Source organism: Limanda limanda, chromosome 8 (genome assembly GCF_963576545.1).
Source record: "Limanda limanda chromosome 8, fLimLim1.1, whole genome shotgun sequence".
Taxonomy (NCBI): domain Eukaryota; kingdom Metazoa; phylum Chordata; class Actinopteri; order Pleuronectiformes; family Pleuronectidae; genus Limanda; species Limanda limanda.
The window spans coordinates 28,208,856-28,230,770 of record NC_083643.1 but is presented as its reverse complement, the minus strand read 5'-3'; the positions used below and the strand labels follow the sequence as shown (position 1 = coordinate 28,230,770).

Genomic DNA, 21,915 nt, shown 5'->3' with positions numbered 1-21,915 from the left:
TGCCAGTTATCGCAAACATCAGATTGCAGTTGTTGCCACCAAGGGTGGAACAACCAGTTATTAGGTTTAGGGGGCAATTACTTTTTCACAGAGGGCCAAGTAGGTTTGGATAGACTTTATCACTTAATAAATAAAATCATCATTTAAAAACTGCATTTTGTATTAACTCGGGCTATCTTTGTCTAATATTCAAATTTGTTTGATGATATGAATCATTTAAGTGTGGCAAAAATGCAATAAACTAAAAAATCTGGAAGGGGGCAAATACTTTTTCACAGCACTGTATATTAGGAGATCCTTTGGTTTTGGTCTTTGTTGACAATGAGAAAATTGAGGAATGCCAGTGTTGTGTGTTTATTTTGTTTTTTACAATGTCGGATTTTTTATAGCAATGCCAGTTTTCCCTCATCTCAGTACAGTTATGAAAGACTTTTACTGCAAGTAGAATGGCTAATAATACAAATAAAAACATAATTGTGCTATATCACAAAATATGATATATACAAAAAAACATATCATTAGCGCTGCCATAATTGAGCTGGAAAAATATCTTACATTTGGAGCCAGAATCTGCACAGTAGTAATCAGGAAGTGAGGCCTGTACACCTGCTGATACAGGTCGGTCACAACTTTCAGTCATGACATCACAGACGGATTTCTGAACAACATATGATGAATTAAACTTAGCAAAAAGAGGAAAACTCAAACATACATCAATGTAATAATTACCTCCAATGACAGAACCCAAGTTTGGAAACATTTGATGTGAAATTTTTGCTATTGTCCCACATGTTAACATGGAGGATGTGTGTCTCTATCTATCCACTATCCACTGTTCTTGAAGCAGAAAAAGAGAATGTATTTTTCCTTGTCCAAAGCTGATGCCTACATTACCCACAATGCATCTCTATAACTGCAGGTTCATGCAGCGGTCAGGGAGGTGATAAGCTTTCTTACCTAATTTTCTTACTTTTTATATTTGTAGACTTCAGACCAAACCTACACTGACTTTAAACAGCTCCCCCTGGAGACATTGTATTAATGGACAGGCTCAGTAAAGTATTTTGTCCCCCAGGCCATACAACCTTTCAACTCATCACAGAGATGGATGGCTGACATGGAGTTTTGGGCATGAAGTTGCCTTTCTGATCTCTCATTGTTCACATATCAGTTTTTTGAAGTGATTGAAATATTGTCTACAGATTCAGTTTCCCAAAGAGAAATCCCCCGAGACAGTGATCAGTGTCATTATCAGGCTACCGCTCTTGTTTGTTTTACTTGTCAGCAGCAGGAAAACAACATGCAGACAATAACTGTAATCCTGTTGTAGCTTAGTCTATAATGATGTTTGATTATAGAAAGTCAGACATGAACATAGACAATATTTGCTCTGAATAAATTGAAGGAGGTGTCTGTTATAACTGAATTACATACAGTGAACTTCACATTCCAGCCCACAATTATTTTTGTGTTTTGTCTTCCTTCCCCCCCGCAGCCGGTTGTTGTGGTTTGTTACACTGTGGAATAAAACGATTCTGCACTCAACATTTGACCTGAAGGGAATCATCATTACCATTGGCTCATTATTTTATTTTGCTTAACACAATAAGAACCTTAATTCACATGATCTCGTAATACTTTGACGATTGAAAATGAGACAATGAAAAAATATGTTTTCATAATCAGTTATTTGCTAACTTTTTTTTGTAATTAAAAGAGATATAAACCTGAAACTAATGGGTTGACCGATGCTGCGTTTCAGTTACAGTTTCAGTAAGTCACTTTGATTCAAACTGTTTCAATGTTTTCACAGACTGCTATGAAATCTGGTTCAGACATTCATGGTCCTCAGAGGATGAAGGATATTTCACTGGCACCACCATGAGGTTATTTATAAAGGTTGTGTGTGTGCATGTCATTCTCAACTTTAAGATGGATTGCCATACATTGTTGTTCAAATGTCCATGTTCTCCTGAAGATGAATTATTAGCACAAGTACCGGATGATGGCTGAAACGCTAAACTTACATTGTGAGCATCTTGAAGACTACACCGGCTAAACATTGTCTTTGTGAGTGTGTTGAAATTAGTGTTGAAACCAGAAACTAACAATGGTCCCAGGATCAACAAGGGTTTTAACTTGTAGAGTGTTAATATGTCATGCCAAGTTTGTAGTTGTAAATAAAACTGTAAAAATGTGGGTTTGATTAGCTCCTGCTAACATTCGGATTCTTCATCTTATTTCTCTAATAACTTCAGATCCAGATGTCCAGCAACCAAGTCCTTCATTTGGATTAAATATTTGTTTCAAAAGTGTATTACAGACAAAAAAAGAAGTGTAGGGGTTACTGGAGTTACAGGTCAATGGGACACCATCTGATGTGGAGGTGGATAATGAAACACTGAGTGAAAACTCTGTCATCCACGTCAAGAGTCTCATGTTACTTCTGCTGAGCATAGTGATCTCTCTGATGTATTAGCTGAATATATGTTTATATAATACATTTGAGTTTACATTTGAGTTTCACATCAACATATATTTAATCTTTAATTCAGTTAATATCTGATAACATATCTGTTATCATATGTTTGGCACGAGTGAACAGGACGAGTTTCTGGCTTCCTTTCTTTTTCATGCTCTGGCATCTGAAGGTGATGTGATTAGTGTCTTGTTAGCTCATGTTGGCTGCGCTCCTTTACAAATATTGAATCACTCATATGATGTGGTCTCTGTATGCTGACATGTATGGTTCGCTCTTTCTCATAGGATTTGTCTAAAAATATAGATACCATATGTATGTATGGTCTCCATGCAGCCATACATGCGTGTGAGAAGGTGTCTGCAGACATTCAGTGTAAACACATGTGTCTGTATGTCTGGTCTGTGCCTGCTTGGGGCTGTCTCACAGATCCGTGTTAAATTCTTCAGTCCGACAGACTGAAGCGCATCGACCTCGCAGCTTCTGTTGAACACAACAATGTAAATGCCTTAAAACATCCAAATGTACATCCATGTGACACCATGTTGAACAGGGTCATTTTAGCAAAATAAGGAGAACAAGGCAAAGCACAGATTCTCATCACTGTGCATTTATCATCTGAAAGAATATTAATAATAATAATAATAATATAATAACTTCATTTGTATAGCACATTTCAATACCAGTAACAAAGGGATTTACAACAAACAATATTAAATTCTCAATCAGAGTAAAACATAATAATGATACATACAGTAAAAGTCGTAGACATCATATGATAAAAGATGATGTGTGAAGACTGAAATGTACATTTATGGATCCCCTTAAAAACTCCCTGATGCAATTTCCACTTCAGTCAGATCACACACTGACATGATGCAAATCTGTTTAGATTCAATGTGACTCATTATAACAGCAAAGCTCGCCTGACAATCAAGTTTTCCTCGATGTGAGAATAATGAGACACTGCAGCAAACAGCTGTTAATTCAGCAACTTATATTTGGAGCCAGAATCTGAGTTTTGATTTCTCTATCTAGAATTAACCATTTTTAGGAGTCTTTTTAAAACTGTCCATCGTCAGCTAGGATTAGTTTCTAATGACCAAAGAAAAGCTGAAACACCGCGACTTCTACAGAGAATATGATTAATGGAGAATTCAAGCCGAGCTGAAAAAGGGCTCAGTGACTTAGACAGAAAAGAGTTTAGCATGTTTCCTTACTACGACTTAGAATCGAATAATTATGAAATGTACTTCTTTTATTTCTCCTCTTGGTCCTATTGAGATAAAACATCTCTTCGGCCAGGGAATCCTGGTCAAGAAATAAAACGTTTTAAAAATAAATACAAGCAGTGACACATTCAACAAAAACACACACACTATAACACAGTGAACAGACTAAAGCACAGAACAGACACAGAAACACACGGGCAATCAATAGCAAACATCAATGAAAATAAAAATCACAATTGAAAACCACTTCTAAAAGATACATGAGTCTGCATAACAAAAGAACTTAACCCCACACAATTATAAGATTACTACAGCATAAGATACTGAAGTTGTAGTTAAGGAACTATATTCTTTTACATGTTTCTGTACCATAGTGCCAAGATTACATGAACATGTAAGGACTTTTCAAACTCTTCTGTCGATCCCAGCCTCGACCAGTGGAACAATTTAAAAACTGGTTTTATTGAGGTTAAGTCACAGAAATCTGGAAATCCTCACATTTACTCACCAGTGAATTCCTCCAAATTTTGGCGAAAGATTAAAACATAAATTCTATATTGATAATGTAATATTTAAGATTAAACAACTGATCATTTTAGCTCTGCCAACCATGTCCCTCTTTCTGTTTTCCAACCAAACAAATCTGTCTGTGTGAGTTCGCCACCGGACTTCTTCAGCTGTAATCGCATCAACTGATATGGAGACACTGATGCACCTTTAGTGTAAACTGCTGTTGCACTGTGGGGACTGGCTCTCGCCCTGTCAGGCTCACTGGCACCCCCATGGGCCCTCTAACTGCTCTCGCTCTCCATTTCAATAAAGGCCAAAAATAACAATCAAAAAGAAAGAAAAGAAAACAATCTGGTCTAAAGAGTCCAACAGATACAGTAAATCACCTGCAAAGAGGACGAAAACCCTCAGTGGTTTGACACCCCCACCCATCTATGCTCCACCTAGAACTCGTACGGAGAAACAAACAGCGTGACCTTTGTCAGGTATCGGCCCAGCAGGGTGTTGCGCTCCAGCTCACTCATTTCCACCTCAGCCTCCAAAGTGGCAGGACCCTTTATTGGCGTCACCAGGAGGAGGGTGCCAGTCTGTCGGCCTGAGCGCTGCACGCTGAAGTGGCCCCGGCCACGGCCGCCCGCCAGGCCGAAACGCAAAGTGTCGCCCAGCACGCGAGCTGCCGAAACCCGGAAGAGGACCCGAGGGGCGGACATGTTGGACCCCACAGAGAGGAAATGGAAAGAGATTGAGTTTGGCGCCTGAGTGCAAGCCTTGTCTCCCAGCATGCACGGGTTCCTCTCACAGCGCCTGGAGACGGTGAAACATTAAGAAAGGTTGTTAACAGAGGAATAAAACAATCACAGCTTTAATTACATAAAAACTGTCAGTTACAATGGTAATGTAGCTGGAGCAGCGACAATTACACTCAGAAAATGAATACACAAGTATTTGAATAATAATAATGATACTAGCATGCCAAACATTTACTGGTTATAGATTCGCAAATATGAGAATTACATTCATGACCGAAATATACCGTTGTAATTCAGCTGTCGGAATAAATCAAAACTCAGACGACTATATTTAGTTGCCATCCATAGACATGCTTTAGCCTCTCGACCAATCAGCTGATTACCTGACTGGAGCCTGAAGACAGAGCCCCAAACCTCAGTCTGACTCGCTGCTCGGTTACTGCTCGTGGAGGGAAGCTAAATGACGGGTGGAGAAAGGAGGTGGCCGACAACAATGTGAAAGTCATTGTTTTCGAGTTTCTCTCCATCTCTGCCCCTGTCATAAATCAGATCTGTGTCTTTTGAGATGACAGGTTTATGGTTTTCTATCTCTCCTCCGCCTGTTTGCATTATTCTCTAGTTCCTTTGTTTGCAGTTTCATTGTTACAAGTTATTTTAAGGTATATGGGCTGTCAGAGGCTTACATGTTGTCGACCACTGTCTCCAGGGTCAGGGGACGACTCTTGTCGACTTAGCGAAAGCTTCAATTCTTGTTTCTGTGTAATTAACAGTAACTGTGTGCAGCATACAGGCACTGTAAGAATGTGTGTGTACATGGCTGAATGAGAATTGTACTGTTAGGTGCATTGACTATATACAAGACTGACTGCCAAATCTAACATCAATCATCAGAGTAGGAGCTCTACTGAAACTGAGCCAAAGTTGTGATAGTGGACGAGATCCTGGTTACTAGAAGTTAGAAAGGTAAAGACCAGAGAGAAATGAAGAGCTCAGGTGATGTAAAGATGACTTGATCCCAGAAAGTGTGCGTCAGAATGACATGATCTTACATTGGTGACGTCTTGATGTACGTGGCATTTTTCATGTGAGGACACTCCACCGTCACACATTGGAACCCCCCATATGTGTTCACACACAGCTGGTTCCCTGTGCAGTTGTAAATGTGGTTTTCACACTCGTCGATGTCTGGACAAAGAAGAGCAGAGGGGAGGATTACAACCACAACTAACTAGTAACTGATAAGATGACCGGTGAACTCTGACCTCTGCAGCTACGGCCATCAGCGGCGAGGTCATATCCTGCTGGACAGAAGCAGTGGAAGCTGCCAGGAGTGTTCACACACTGATGGACGCAGAGCCGGCCGGGCTGGCCGAGAGGAAACAGACGACACTCGTCGATGTCTGTAACATGGGACACAGGGCGGTTAGTGGTAGTTAAGAACAAATTGGTTATTTATTTGAAGAATATTTATCACCTGTGCAGATGTTGTTGTCGCGGCCTGATATGGTGAAACCCACATCACAGGTGCAGCGGGTGGAGCCCAGGAAGTGGGTACAGTGAGACGGTCGGACAGAAGAGGAGGAAGAGGAAGATGTGGGTGATGAGGAGGAGAGAGTAGAGGCGGGAATTGCTGAATAGGAAGAAGAGGTGGAGGAGGACCCTGACAGAGCTGCAGAGACAGGGAGGGATGACGAGGATGACGAGGTTGATGAGGAGGAGGAGGAGGGAGCAGCAGGAGAGAAGGAGGCCAGGGAGTTAGCGCTGCTGTTGAATCCTAAGAAGAAAAAGAGAAATATAACTTTAGAGAAAAGAATTAGACAAAATAGCTAAACTGCACCCATGAAACCAGAGGGAGTGGTTCATTTAGCTGATCGCTTGACTCACGTCTGCACATGGGCTGTTGGCCGCTCCACTTCAGAGACTCCAGACACACGCGGGTCCTCGGGCCGATCAGCTCATAGCCGGGTTTGCACATGAAGTGAACCTCGTGTCCAACGGCAAACACCCTGCCCAGTCTGCGGCCGTGAGAGGGGGGCTCTGGTTTGGGGCAGGATACTGGACCAGATAGAGACATGTTGATTTACATGCTGATTATTGTTGGTTTGGGCAGAAGTAAAGTGGGTCTTCCACTAATCCGGAGGTCAATCAATCAATCAATACAATTTTATTTGTTTAGATAATATCCACAAATGGTAAATGGTTTTGTATTTATATAGTGCTTTTCTAGTCTTGATGACCACTCAAAGCGCTTTACAGTACAGTTTTACATTCACCCATTCACACACACATTCATACAGTGCATCTATTCACAGCACTTTGTTATTCTATGGGGGGCCATTCAGGGTTCAGCATCTTGCCCAAGGACACTTCGGCATGCAGGTGGTTCAGACTGGGGATCGAACTGCCGACATTCATGTTGGAGGACGACATCTCTACCCCTCAGCCACAGCCGCCCACTCAGCCACAGCCGCCCACAGTTTGTCTCATCCTCCCTCCTCATCGCCCTCAACCCTCATCAAGAGGGGGGTATAAAACGTAATAACGTCAGCGAGAGCCAGGATAAGGTCTTGATCCCAGTTTCCCCCATTCTGTGTGCTGAGGTGTCCTTGGGCAAAATATTGACCCTAAATAGCCCCTGGCAGTGTGTGAGTGATATGTATATTTAGATATATATATATAAAGACCAATACGACATCAACTTCCTCCTCCTCATGGGTCACTGACATGGCCTGAGATGAAGTTATTATCTGCACCTCCTCCTACCAGGTTATCCCCAAGAGCAAGCCAGTCACAGAGTGTCACCGTGTTTCTCACCGTTCCTGGTCGTCTTAAAGATGGCGATGGTGCTGTTGTGCAGGGCGCTAATCTTTTTCCTGAGGGAGCGGAGGCCCTGCTGGTACGACGCCTCATGGACTGCCAGCATCTTCTCCACCTGTTGCAGCGAGGTCAGCAGGTTGTGAGTGGACGCACACTCCTGTGGGAAGAAGACAAGATGACTGATTCTCTGATGATGCATTAACTGGTTTTATTAGGTTGAGAGAACTGTGAACCACAACACCAACAACTGAAATTGGATGTTTGATCCACCATCAATATAACAGCTTTAAAAGATAAAGAATCATCAAACGAACAAGCAATAAAAAAAAAAAGTCTGAACTACAACAACACAAGTGTGTAGCTACATCGTGTTATTAAAGGGACTCACACTGTCGACATGTATTTTCCACTACTCCAGCAGAGGAAGAGGACAATGACACCAGACTAACTCCAGTCTGTCTCCAGTTTCAGGTGTGAGCTCCAAACATAGAGGTGAGGTTTTCAAACGCACACTAACACCTGGGTGAAAACTGGCCCTGAGCCCGCCGCTGACCTCACACTAAACAACACAACACACTGAAATGCAATAATTTTAAACCAGCTCGGACTGTTTTTATCTTTATCAAGTTACATTTTCCGAAAAAACATTGGATTTAACTGTTTTGTCCCTTTGATAATTTGTATATCAGACATATGTAACATATATAACCTAAACAGCATTTATCAGCTACTACAATACAGACTCATGTAAGGTGTCATTTCATTTTTCAGTCTTCAATCTTCACTGAAAAAGAGGTTTATATTTCAATACACCTGAAGATTCTTAAAAAAGGTTGCAATTAAAAAGACATTTGCTTTTAAACATTGGACCTAATTTTTATACAGAATTTGTATTTTCTCTTGATGTAAAAGTCTACTCTACTCTAAAATAGTTTTCTTGTGAAGACGAGACAATAACAGCATTACACTGAGTCAGTAACAACAGCATTACCCATTCAAAATCGTTTGGATGATCAAGTCCCCAAAAAATAAACTCTGCTTATTATCCCTCTTGGCATATGATACATTGTTTTAATTGACTTTATTAAATTAATTTAAAAATATTTGAACACATTCATGTTAAGAATTTAATGAATAAAACTACACTTCCAGCGAACTGGTGTGGTAAACATTAATATTCAGAGTTGCTCATTCATGTCGTTCCCATGCTTCTGGGCTTTTGACCCATTACAAGAAGAAGAACGTTTACCTGCACCCCATCACAGGTCACAAGCATCTTGTGGACACGACTAAACTTTCAACAGAACATGATACATAAAGCATGGTTTAATCAAAAGGATTATTAGAGGTGTGATTAGCTGAAAGTGTCCAGTATTCCACAAAAACAACAAACACATACAAATAACGTAACGAGGAGCAGACACTGCTGTTAGAAACGTCTGCACACTGAGGACATGATTATCCAACAAATGATCTCATGTCACCTGTACTCACCTGAGCAGAGGAGGAGCACATGTGATGAAGACTCAGAAGCAACATAGCGAGCCCAGCGGCCTTCATCCTGATGAACCCTCAGCAGCTGGGAACAGGACAAGCAGGAGATCAGCTCTGTGTCTTCAGCTCCTCCACCGCTCCTCCAAACCTAAATCATCTCCTCTCTCTTGCTCTGTTTCTTTTTGAGGGCACTTGCCAAATTTCTTTTCTCCACCTCCTCTATATCAGGTATTGTGGAGGCTGGAGGAGGAGGAGGAGGAGGAGTGCGCCTCCCACATCTGGAACACACTTTCACTAATTTTGAGCAATCAGCATGAACCCAGAAATAAACTGGTAAATTATAAGGAGAGTCAGCTGGCAGGGGCGTCTTTTAATCATCATCTGCACAACAAAGCAGCTACATTGTGGTGACTACTTCAAATTCAGGAATTTGACTTCTGCTCCAATTACGGCAACTTTGAACTCCCACTTTTTTGAAGCCTTAAAACATGCTGTCTTGCAGGATAATGCCGTGTGGCCCTTAAATGACAGGGCGCCTGTTGGCCCCGCCCGGATCGCTTGTCCCTCAACCCCCCCCAGAAAAGAAACTGCTTGAATTGAATAGATCCTAAAAGCTCACTGCAGCAGCTTCAAGTCTGCACTTAAATCATACGAACTCAGAGTCAAATATATATAAGGCATGATAATGGCAGAGTATGAACACACACTATAATCTCCATGAGCGCTTCTACACACGACTCCATGGAAATCCTTAGAAGATGGTGGATTTGAGAAAAGCAAATAAAACATTACCATTGCTGGTTTACGATCCCCAAAAAGGTCTGGTTTCTGTGCCTACACATTCCAAACTAGACCTTGAAGCTTTCTTCTTTACACACACCACTGACGTTCTAATTAAGGCCACGAACAAGCACCACAGACATGCTATAGAAATGTTCTGTGGAATTGTCCTTGAGAGTTATTAAAGAATTGTCAAAGTGTGGCTTTTCTAGGAATCATGTACGCAAGCAATGTTGTATTGTTTCCATACTACGCATTTGTATATTTGTACATCGTATTTGTTATGGACTGCTTTTAGTTTCTTTGGGCCTACGCCTGGAACTCATTACAAAGTGTCATAAAATAGATATGTTAGTTCCCCTTGGGGAATTTAAATTAATGGCTGATGGCTATTTAGCTTTATCTTCTTATTTTGTTTTGATGTTGTTTTGATGTTCTGTATTTTTATGCATCTTAATTATATACTGTGTTTATTCATTATCTATATCTGAATTTTATTGTATCCAGTCACTCAACATCATTGTAAGTGAAGGCCTCCCTCAATCATTCCTCGAGTATAAATTAAGGTAAAAGATAATTATAATAATGTGCACAGGCCTTCACTGTCAAAGACAGTTTGTTTATTTAAACAAAAATAAAAGGTGATTTAAGTTTCTGAAACATAAAAAGTCCCATTAAGGTTTCTTGTCCATCCTGAAACAGGAGGGAATGTTAAGAATGGCCTGATATAGTAAGCACTAAATAAAGAGATCAATTGACCTTATGGATGGTGGAGTCTCTGGATCCACCAGTGACATTCATGGTCTCCAGAGGATGAGGTGTGATGAATTTGCTGATTCCCTGACCTTTCCCTGTAGCGTCCCTGTGAGGTTTTGTGTGAGATATTTGTCAGATTGTCAGGAACTCTGGATACCTGCCCATCCTCCTTCACCTAATTCAAAGGACTGTGCCCATGTCATCCTTCTAAATAGTGGGCGTGTAAGCAGCAAATTCAAATGTACTCGTTTTCCAGTGTTTCTCTACAAGTTTCTGATGATTAATATGGCATTGGCAGTGTGTAAATAACTCTCCAAACCTGTGCATCATGAAAACTTTGAGCTGCTGGAGGTTCTACAAGACAGAGGACCACATCATACGGCTTCATCCTCTGGGAACCATGAATGCCTGTAGATGATTTCATGACAATGCAGACTATAGTTCTTGAAAGGCTTCAGGCTGGAGAAAAAATTATGGACAGAAAGACAAACTAACGTTGGCAGCTATAAGCACCACTTCCTGTTCTTATTCTAAAGAGGGAAAAAGATAAGACATCACAGAGTTGAATTTTGAGACTTTGGTTAATGCTGAAGTTGTGTGTGTGCAGTCAGTTTCTTCAGGTCAGGATTTCTTCAGTGTCCATCATTCAGGTGTTTATTTACTGGGCCTCCCCCCCTCTAATAGACCCGCTGATTAAATATTGAAACAAAAAAATAAAGCAGCTTCATGTTAAACATCAGTTTTTCTCTGACTCTGTTTGGTGGACGCCTCTGAGGGTCAGTTAGCTGAGCTGCTACTAACTTTGTTCAGCTTGTTTCTCAGATTTTTCAGATCCAGACGTCTGATGACTAAAATCTTTAATCTGGTGAATAAAATAGAGATAAAAACAAACATGATTTAAAGGCTGAATCATAAAAGTGTGACTTAAAACTCGACAAAAAGATAATTGTGACTCTTTTGGCGGACATACACAACACTCACTAACTACACTGCGCACGAAGGTGATGTCACGCCACTGACAGGCAACCAAATTAAATGCACCATTACCTTGATTTAAACAACAGGTTTCTGCATGTTTGACATTTACTGGAATTATTTGGGATGATGTGGGTACAGAACTCAACATATATAACATTTGACGTACTACATACTACCCACTAGACTCCATTGAGTTATTATCATCCATCATTTTTGTATTGTGCATTGCAGCACTGGTCAAAGATGGCAACATTATAAAGTCCTTAAAAGAAGTGTTAGTGTTTACAAATGTTAAAGTTTTTTGTATAAATAATATGTTTGAAATTGTACATATCTATGTATGTCAATGTTAAGTTTTGAGAATTTTTTATTTATTAAATAAACAGGCTTACAGTCATGGGAAGGCAGGTCTGAAATTCTCAAAAATAAATGAATAAATAAATCTTCAGAAGCAAAAGAAAAGGAAGACTAATGAAGGTGAAGCGAAAGAGACAAACGGCACATTATGTTTGTAGTTGCAGATCATCATATGAAGCAGGAAACAAGAGGAAGTGAAGTGACCAACATTGAAATAAAGAAGACTGGAAGTGAAGGTCAAAATAAAACAGAAAATGGTCCAACACAAGGGATCAAACGAAAGTAACTAAACTCAGAGTAACAATTAAACATAAAATATAAGTACAAAAACATGCAAAGAGTCCAAAGAAGTATCAAGTGTTCCCAATCGTGGAGGGAATGGTATGATACCATGTGGGTTAGAACAAGTAAATATACGATGATACGGTATAATGATAAATATAATGATACGGTAAGATTCACTGGTGTGAATACACAAACAGTACAGGTGATTTCCACAGTTGATGTTCTGTTTGTGTGTTTGTGTGTGTGTGTGTGTGTGTGTGTGTGTGTTTGTGTGTGTGTGTGTGTTAATTTTGTATTGAGAATCAGAAATATTTCTGATTCTCTGTCGAGGCAGATGGACACACATCGAGTCTGTTTCTGTAAGAGGTTTCTCCAAACTAATCCACGGTCCCCAAGTGTTTGCCCATTGTGGGAACTGTTGGGTTTCTCGCTAATATTTTGGTGTCTTGACCTGACTTTGGAAAGTGCCTTCAGTTGAATACATTGTCTATGTGCTGGCTGAGCCTGGCTTCAGTGGATGCTCTCACAGGTCCATCACTACTGGAGTAAAGATAGACGGAGTGGTAAGGTCGCTGTGAAAGTTGTGCTAAACTGTCCTTGTTCCTGTTATACATTGTCCCTAGATGGTACCTGAGAATTAGTTACTACAGGGGTCGTTTAAAAAAATAGACAAGTGTTATTAAGTCTAAATTTGTCGGGCAGTTCTTAGACCGCATTAAGAAAGGGGAAGTCATCCGGAGATGGAAGCTGGGGCTAGCCCCTGCAGCGCTGTAATAAGTAGGATCTTAAAGTGACCACAAAGCATAATTATATATATTGTTGCCTAGTAATAAACGTTCTGCTCAGTTACAAAGGCCAGACTCCACAACAAAGGGAGTCCTTCTGTCCCTGACAAAACTCTGCTCCTGAAGAGGCTGAAGTACATTCCTTCATAATTTTTTAATGTAAAGATTTTATGTCTCTGAATAACCTTCAACAAGTCACATTTAACATGTAACACATAACAAGCTAGTTTGGCTTGAATTGCTACTGCAGGACTGAGCCCATCGTTAACCTGGTCACAGCTGGGTCTCCAGCTGATCAAAAAGATTGGGTGAAGAATCGTAACTCAGATTAGACCTGAGCAGCGATGACTCTGCCTTGGACTTGGACACGAGCATTGACATTTTTCTGTTTAGTTAAAATCCAGGTAAACACAGAACCAAGAGATGCCAGACCAGAACCTGACCTGGATTTTATATGATGTAGAAACTACTACTGGACCCATGAAGAACCAAAAAACCCTTCATCAAGATCCAGATCCAGTTGTCACTTATTTCACATCTGGTTGCTATTAAAAAGTTGTCAGAACAAAACTTTGTATTCCTCTCTCCTGTGCCTGACTATGATGTATATAATTAAACCTCCTTGCTGTGAAAATGGTGAAATACATTAAGGTAGTCTGTATTTCCTTCCTGCTGCCTGGAGCATAATTGCATCTCACAGTCATGCATGAATCAGCTTTTTTTTTTGCTTTTGATATAATACATAAAACTCAGAAGACAGTTTCTTCTGAACAATGCGAACAGTTGCTTGTTTCTATGCAAAACTTGGTATTCCTTAGTTGTACCAGAGAGGATTTGTGCTCTTCAAGACAAGTTTGATCTCTGCTCTCTGACCTTTCACCTAATGAGCACTGGGATCTTCTAAAGTCATGTAGCACCACCTTGTGACCAAAGATACACTCTGCAGTTTGCTTACAGCTGCTTATACTCTCATTGTAAGTAATGACTGTAATAATAATGTAAGTACACACCTCATGAGACCTTTATCTAAACATTGCAAATTTAGATTTTAACCTGACTCTTCTTTGGTGACTCAGATTTGCAACAGGATTCAATTGTAACAGAGGCTTTTTGCAATTCAGATCCAGTGAATGACCCAAACATTGTCACTTTAAATAGGACCAATCAATCAGACATAAGGACTGTTAAAGAGGAGTGATGCTGTTTCTTCTCTTGCTCTATGCCAGAAGGGGTTTATCCGACATAAGAGGTCATGACAAAGGTTCAATCATGAGGAATGAAAGTGAGCACAATTTCAAAGTAAAACAATTTCAAAGTAAAACTTAAAAACTGAAACCTAAACATACCCTTGCTGTGTTCTCTGTGATGGCAGAAACTACACTGGATGACATGGTGATGAGTTTCTCTACATGATACTAAAGCTGAACATCACATCCTTCTCCAGCAGAGGAAATGTGCAGTGAATGGACCATTCGTGGATCCAGATGTTGCAGATGCCATGCTGAGACTGGAGCTGAAGAAAACAGCTGGAAGACAGTCACCCTCCTCCACTAGGGGGCATGGCATCTCCACATGTCACACACAAGGGATTTCCTGTATGGGGAGTCAATGACAGAGCATCTTTAACTTCACAGAGGAGTTCAGTGGAGAGTGAGCTCAGTGTCCAGTGTAGCAGCTTGAATATCTTCTATCACTGGTCTCTCTCTCTCTCTCTCTCCTCCCCCTGCTGTCTCTTCCTCTCTCGCTCACTGTCACGCTCGCTCATATCCCACCCCACTCCACCCCCTCTTCCTGTAGATAATGATTCAGTCTCCCCCTCCTCCACCCCTCTCAGCGGAGTGTTGGATGGTACGACCCGCTGCCATACTCAGCGGTCACCCCCCCCCCCACACACACACTGTCTTAGCGCTCTCTCTCTATCCCCCTCTCTCTCTCTCTCTCTCTCTCGCTCTCTCTCTCTCTCTCTCTCTCTCTCTCTCTCTCTCTCTCTCTCTCTCTCTCTCTGTTGATGTTAAAGCAAGGATCCAGTCTCTCTCTCTCTCTCTCTCACACTGTCTGAGTCGTCAGGTTTTATTTCTCTCCTCCTCTTCTCCTCCGGCTCTTGTTATGACCCATTTCAGGAGTGACTGCTACCGAGACAGACGTGAGTACAACACACATCAGAGCTCTTAGAGACACTGGAGACACATGTGGCGATGTTGCACTGTGACTGGACACATCCTACGAGACATGTTAAGGTGTGTGTGTGTGTGTGTGTGTGTGTGTGTGTGTGTGTGTGAGACAGCTGAGATTTGGACCGCTGATGCAGTGCAACATGAGGAGGATGTTCTCTGTGTAACGTCTCATTCAACTGTTCAGATGGGACACGAGCACAGATGTGTACGTGTGTGTGCCTCTGTACTTGTGTCTCTGTGTGGACCAAGTTGTGAGTCCTCACACTGAGGACACTTTTTGCGAAAAGCCTGCTGATGTAGAAATATTGAGGTCAATATGTCATTATGTAGAAACATTCTGGCATACAATAGTTTTATTTAACAACAACAATTTTTTCAAGAATCCCTTATATGAATGAAGAATAAAGACCAAGAAATGATGTTTGAGACACTTTACAGCTGGTCAGTGCTCTCTGGTGGACAAACCCTGTAATGACACTGTTTCTATATCTCCACAGGAGTATCAGAATATCTTCAGATCTGATGTACCTTGTGACTTAGTGGCTGTTGACACGTATCAGTCTGTTTATCCGTCACATTCTATCAAGGACATTTCTTGACAGTCAGGATATTTTGTCCAGTCTCTTCTTTAAGTAGCTGTTGCAAAATATGATTTTTTCTCAGATAGGCTTAAGGTATGTCCGTGCATACAAGGAGTTTGACTCTGGTTTGCTGTACATCTCGCTCTTAACACAGGACCATTAACTAAAATGACATTCAGTAGAGTGCAAACCTCTGTCAGCGCTCACCTGTCCTCTTAAATTCATTAATGCAGAACCACATTTCACACACTCATAGATATCAGTCCTCTAAATATGCTTGCTTTTTATTCATCAAGGTACATCAATTATTCCCTGGAAAAATGCCTCATCTTGCAATGTTAAAGAAAAGTGATGAATACAAAAGCCTGGATCCGACCGCTGTTTTTGTGAAAACCTGCTTACAAGCAAACAAACCATCAATCAAACACTGAGGTGAAAACATGACCTTATTGGCGCAGGTAAACAATTCAGAGATCATACAAATGTTTAAATTGTAAGGTGAAGACATGGTTTAAGGTCAGGGTGAGGGCTGGTTAGAGTAGTACTCCTGGAATTGAATGCAAGTCTATGTCAAAATGTCTGTTTGTGTGTGTTAAAATCTATTTTTTTTAAGAAAGTGAAAAATGTTTGTTTGATGAAAACACTTCTAACCATGTTGGACATCAGTATCCACTTGAGCCTGCACATTGTGAGTCAAGTTCAAGGTTTGGTTTATTCAGCCATAAAATTGTTGAAATGTCAGCGCTCACATCCTGGCCGTTTGTGGTCACAGATGAGAAATAACATCAGCATTAGAGTTTCTAAAAGGGGCCTGAACCTTTGAGCAGCGGCTGTGATCAAGTGACCCTGAAATGCTCAAAAGTTACTTTACTGCAGTGAGAATGGATGCAGCAGGGAAGTAAGTCTGACAGGTGCCTCCTGTGACTAAACATCGGCTGGCTCAATGGAACGAATGTCTCAGGTGCATCGAACTGATGTGTCAAGTTCATTTCACTCAGTGACAAGAGTGAGGGTGGTCACATTCTGGGTTCATTCCCAGAATGCAACAGAGGTCACAGGATCAAGCTTTTGTTTATGTGTGACGATGATGATGGTGTAGTGAAGAAGGCAGCCAGCAAATACAGTGCTCAGCTTCTGAATTGAGCTGTGAGACAGTGGTCCTCGTGCAACAATGCAACACAACACAACAGCTCTTGTGAAGATGGAGACAGTGAACAACAACAAACTAGAAAACCTATCAAATAACAAATGTTAGTGTGAGACAGTGTGGTTACTCTGCACCATGTTCAGGAGTTCAACAGTTGGATGGAGGCAGATATATAGAAATATAGATAGATAGATAGACAGATAGATAGATAGACAGACAGATAGATAGATAGATAGATAGATAGATAGATAGATAGATAGATAGATAGATAGATAGATAGATAGATAGATAGATAGATAGATAGATAGATAGATAGATAGATAGATAGATAGATAGATAGATAGATAGATAGATAGATAGATGCTTTACTGATGTCGAGGGGAATTTAGGCAGGATGTTCGGCAATTTACTTAGTGGTTGAGATATTTATTTCTGGACCAAAGAGACTGGTTGCCCACCCTTTCAGAGTTTAAGGATAAAAACATGAGAATGTTCTTGAATAAGGCTCAAAGCGTCTTTCAGTTTGATGATGCATGATCAGATGAGTTATTGTAAGACACCATTTTACAGCAGAACATTTGCAGGATGAGCATCATTCCATTCTGAGTCATCATTCGAATGAAGAATGACAGGCAATAATGCAACCAGGATGTGGTGGGAATGAAAAGTGTTATACAACAGGAAACTAAAGGGATGTGTTATTTCCACTTTGATCATCCAGATGGTCTGAATGAGAAGCTCCCATTTGACTGCTTCCTGTCAAACATTATGCAGAAGACGGGTGCTGACTTATGTGTGTTTATGTGTCATATAGGTGGTAAACTGCATTTCAATTTAAATGATTTATCATCCCAGCAATGTTATTGTTTTGACTATACAACAGCTGATCCCTGTGTGATAACTTGGTCATGTGACCGAGGGTATAGCAGCTCACCTGGAATTAGTTCCTGCCCAGACAAAAATAGAAGAATCAGTCACACTGAATTGGTTTCATAAATCATTTACATAGCTAGGATGCCTCTTGATGCCATCTGTGTTTTACCACTTCAGAATGACAGAAACAAAAAATACAAGAGACAAGTTACAGAACTCATTTAGCAAACATTGGATTTAAAGTATCCTGTCTTCTTTCTCTGTCTCTGCTGTGCTGAGACTAAAGATGATGTGCACGACAAAAGGGACAAATAATGGTTACCAAAGCTTTAGCTTCAAGTTTCAAGTTTCAATGGATTATGACAAACTTTGGCCTGTCCCAATATCCTCAGCTTTTCAGCAATGAAGTGCACAGCCTACGATTAGTAATTTCCCGTGTCAGAAAAATACCAACACAAAGGACATTTTCACCCATGCTTGATTTGCACATCAAAGCTGTATTTAGAGTGATTAACAACATACAATAGAAATGAAGTGGAAGTTTATTCTACTCATGTGAAGACACAGAGTAACGCCAGAGTAGGCCTGGGCGATGTAGCTTCAAATCAATATTACGATTACATCTAACTTTTACCTTAATAATGATTCATTTTTAAATAATAAATAATTTCATGCCCCCCGCCCCAACACACACAGAAACACACAAAGCACAACAGTTAGCACCAGTCAAGCTATTCTGCTTCTCTGCTCTTTTCTAATCACTCACACATAGGACTGATCTTAACCTGCTGAAGTCATATTTATGTTCCTGCATAAACGGGGCATCGCTTCTTCTGCAGCAATGAAGTTAAAAGACGCAGATTAAGTCGGTAAGAGATATAAATGTCGGTGGCAACAGGTGAAGCAAAGTCATCCAGATGTTTGTCTCCCAATAACATTTTCCAGCCCCTGCTGGCAGATCCCGGGGCGCTTCCAGAGCTGATCAAATAATCCCTCCAGTGTATTCTGGGTCTATCCTTGGGGCCTCCTACCAGTGGAACAGACTGTACCTCTAAGACCTCCTATGGAAGCCGTAGAGGCTCTGCTGACCTCCACCTAGACAATGGAGCTCCTAAATGGGATGGCAGAATTCGTCAAGGGGGATGGATGTTTGGTAATTTTGGTTAAAGAGGATGGGATTCCTTCTTATCCCCCTAAAAATACCCTACTGCTGTTATCAATATCATAATGTTCAAATGGTATGTTAAGTTATAGATTATCTAAGATGAAAGAGGATGCATGTTGTGGTAAAGTCTGACTATGTTCAAGAGAAAAATCGATTTAATAGGGTCTATTGAGTGCTGCCACTCTGGTCTGATTTCTGTCTTGAAAGGTTTTGAATTCCTCAGGCACAGTTTTAGCCAATGCTTGATTATGACCTCATGATGATCTGTTTCAACATGTTCAGTCTCTTTGAATGTTTCTGGCAAATCTGGCAGACCACAGATATTCCCCATCACTGTACACCAAACAGATATTCCCTGACAAATGGTGAAAAACAATACTGTGGATGGACAGAAGTAACAGAAGTGATCATTGTGGAATCAGCCAGTTCCCTCCTTTGGATTTCCTGACAAACTTTGAATAGCCAGTCCCTGAAAACCAATAACCAGGAGGGTGTGAAATTGTTCTGTCATCACTCTCCTCCTTCTCTCCTCTCTCATTTACCCATTTTTTTTTCTTTTTTCTTCGTCTTTGCACACCCCTCTGTAAAGCTGATGTGCCGTCAAAAAAAAATCAAAAGCAATAAGCAAGCAAATAGCTGTAATCTCTCAGTCGATGATGCACAATCACCCATTCAGCACGCTGCAGGCATGGTGGCAACCTGGCAGCCTTATCGGTCTCTGGTGGGGAAAACGATTAAAGGCACCCCGGCAGTTAACAGATGGTGAGTGACGGTGCTCATAAACCTCGCACTAAAAGACTAATGTCCTACAAGCTGCAGCCGTTGTGGCAGTCATAAACAACCCTCCTGCCAACTGTCAGCGCTGCAGTAGGAGAGAGGGCAAGCTGCTGCCTCGCCAAACACGGCCTAACATCCAGGGGGTCCTCTGAGCTGAGCACCGAGCACTGATGGAGGTCATGGAGAGACACACTGCTCTCAGCTTTCACAACCCACATGGTGACTGAAGAGGACGAGTCTGAATGAAGAGAGGGAGGGAAAGCTGGAAAGTTTCTTTAGTTAGTTTGTGAATGTTGCTACAGGGAAGGGACTTTTGAGCTCAGCTAACACAATGTGATGTCTTATTCTCAAAAAATCATTACGGGGTAATCACAAGGCAACACTTATTTTTAGTCCTACTTTGGTTTAGGCTGAAATATCTCAACAAGTGCTGGAGGCTTAACCATTATTTCAGGATCACATATTTCTTCCCAGAGGATGAATCCTACAGAATTTGGTGAAGGGAAACATGAAAAACATTGCAATCATTACCCCTGCTTAAGACAAGCATCTTTATATTCAGGACAAAGCACCCTGTACGACAGGTCGGGCTGTTCCTGCTGCTCTCGCTCCTCTTGTGTCTTCACTGCACTAGGTACAAAAAACTTCACTAAACATTCGGACACCACTACAAAATGGCGAACTCACTATTTAATGCACTATATATTAATTAGTGAGGGATTTCGGACACAGTCTCACTGTGACGACTGTGTACTTGTTGGCTCGGGGGATTTAGAATTAGGGTCAGGGTTGGTTGATGGATGAATATATTATCCATGGGCGATTGTTTGTTTTTGGATGATTGTTTGGCTGATTTTGTCATTATGTTTTGCTCAAATAAGGGTCTGTGTATCCCCCACACACACAAATGGTGTCATCAGAATCATCTGTAAACTCAGCCTGGGTAAAGAAGGGTTCACAAAGACAAAGACATGTGAGAATATTTTGCTGAACACACATTCATAGAGAAAAAAATTATCTTCACTCATTAAATTTATTAAATCAACTTGCAGCGGATTTAGAGCTAAAATAATCCCAAAAAGGTGATTTTGCAACAAGCTCTATATATGGCTGACATGTCACCAACATCCGATAGTGCTGGCTATGGAATCCACGATCACGCTAATGGCTCTGTGAAGTTGCACTTATACAGCAGTCTTGGTTATCAAAAGTCACCCTGAAAGGAACATGAATATCATTGTTGGTCTAAAATGTGAAAGTGCTTTTTTTTTTTTTTTCACGGAACAGAGCGTTTAAAAAAGTATGCTTAATAATTATTATGAATTATGAGTTTAATTGTATCCTAACCATGTGTTACCACTGTGAGACTTTTTTAGATGGAAAGAGGCAAGAGGAATGGGAATTATAGTTTTTTTAAGTGAATCAGATAATTTGGCTCAGCTCAGCTCAGCAGCTCTTTTGGCCATTCTCCTTGTACCTCTTCTGGCTTTTATCAGTTAAATCAATCAATCAAATTGTGTTTGTATAGCCCATATTCACAGATCACTAACACTTTTATACGTGTTATATATTGAAAGTTGTAAATTAGATATAATTATTTATATTTTGAACATAAAACAAGATGTAATATCCCATGTACGTTTGAAGGTCTTTCTTATTACTACACTACTTAGGTTGCCAACCGCCAGTAGATGTTAGTTGATCTTAGAGACCACCAGCGGATGGGGGGGATATCTTCAGTTGTGCACCTTAGCATTAACAAGCGTTTGACTTTTAATCACAAGACCTCCTCTTCTAATGCAGGCCCCTCACAGTTTGATCAGATCTGAGTGAGTGTCCCTGACATCTTGGGGCTCACTTGAGGTCTTTCCTCCTGATCCAGAGCCATTGGCTGTAGTGTTCTGCAGACCTTTACGTTTCTTTATGGTCTGGCGCAGGGCTTGTCCTTGAATTACTAGATCTCTGAGCAGCCTGAT

General features: G+C 40.8%; 2 protein-coding genes across 2 annotated transcripts in view; one reads left to right on the top strand and one right to left on the bottom strand.

Moving 5' to 3' along the window:
- Positions 1–4,664: 4,664 nt before the first annotated feature.
- si:dkey-234i14.3 (fibulin-7-like) lies at positions 4,665–9,347 on the bottom strand. Its single transcript, XM_061077294.1, has 7 exons — positions 9,282–9,347; positions 7,785–7,944; positions 6,855–7,025; positions 6,445–6,744; positions 6,233–6,370; positions 6,020–6,155; positions 4,665–5,025 (listed from the first exon to the last, which is right to left on the bottom strand). Exons 1-7 carry the CDS (start codon positions 9,345–9,347, stop codon positions 4,665–4,667), a joined length of 1,332 nt encoding a protein of 443 aa, XP_060933277.1.
- A 5,955-nt stretch (positions 9,348–15,302) lies between these two features.
- si:dkey-234i14.2 (RNA-binding Raly-like protein) overlaps positions 15,303–21,915 on the top strand; it is a 62,984-nt gene continuing 56,371 nt past the window's right edge. The window contains exon 1 of the mRNA XM_061077293.1: positions 15,303–15,365. Within this exon, the coding sequence (XP_060933276.1) occupies positions 15,329–15,365 (37 nt within the window). The 5' untranslated portion in view covers positions 15,303–15,328. The remainder of the gene's footprint in view (positions 15,366–21,915) is intronic.

Excerpts from the sequence above, each read along its gene's own strand:
- si:dkey-234i14.3 (XM_061077294.1), bottom strand. The coding sequence starts at position 9,347 with ATGAAGGCCGCTGGGCTCGCTATGTTGCTTCTGAGTCTTCATCACATG. Across the intron at positions 6,371-6,444 it reads CGACAACAACATCTGCACAG|ACATCGACGAGTGTCGTCTG; the intron begins GTGATAAATATT and ends CCCATGTTACAG. Across the intron at positions 5,026-6,019 it reads TACATCAAGACGTCACCAAT|GCGCTGTGAGAGGAACCCGT; the intron begins GTAAGATCATGT and ends CACCGTCTCCAG.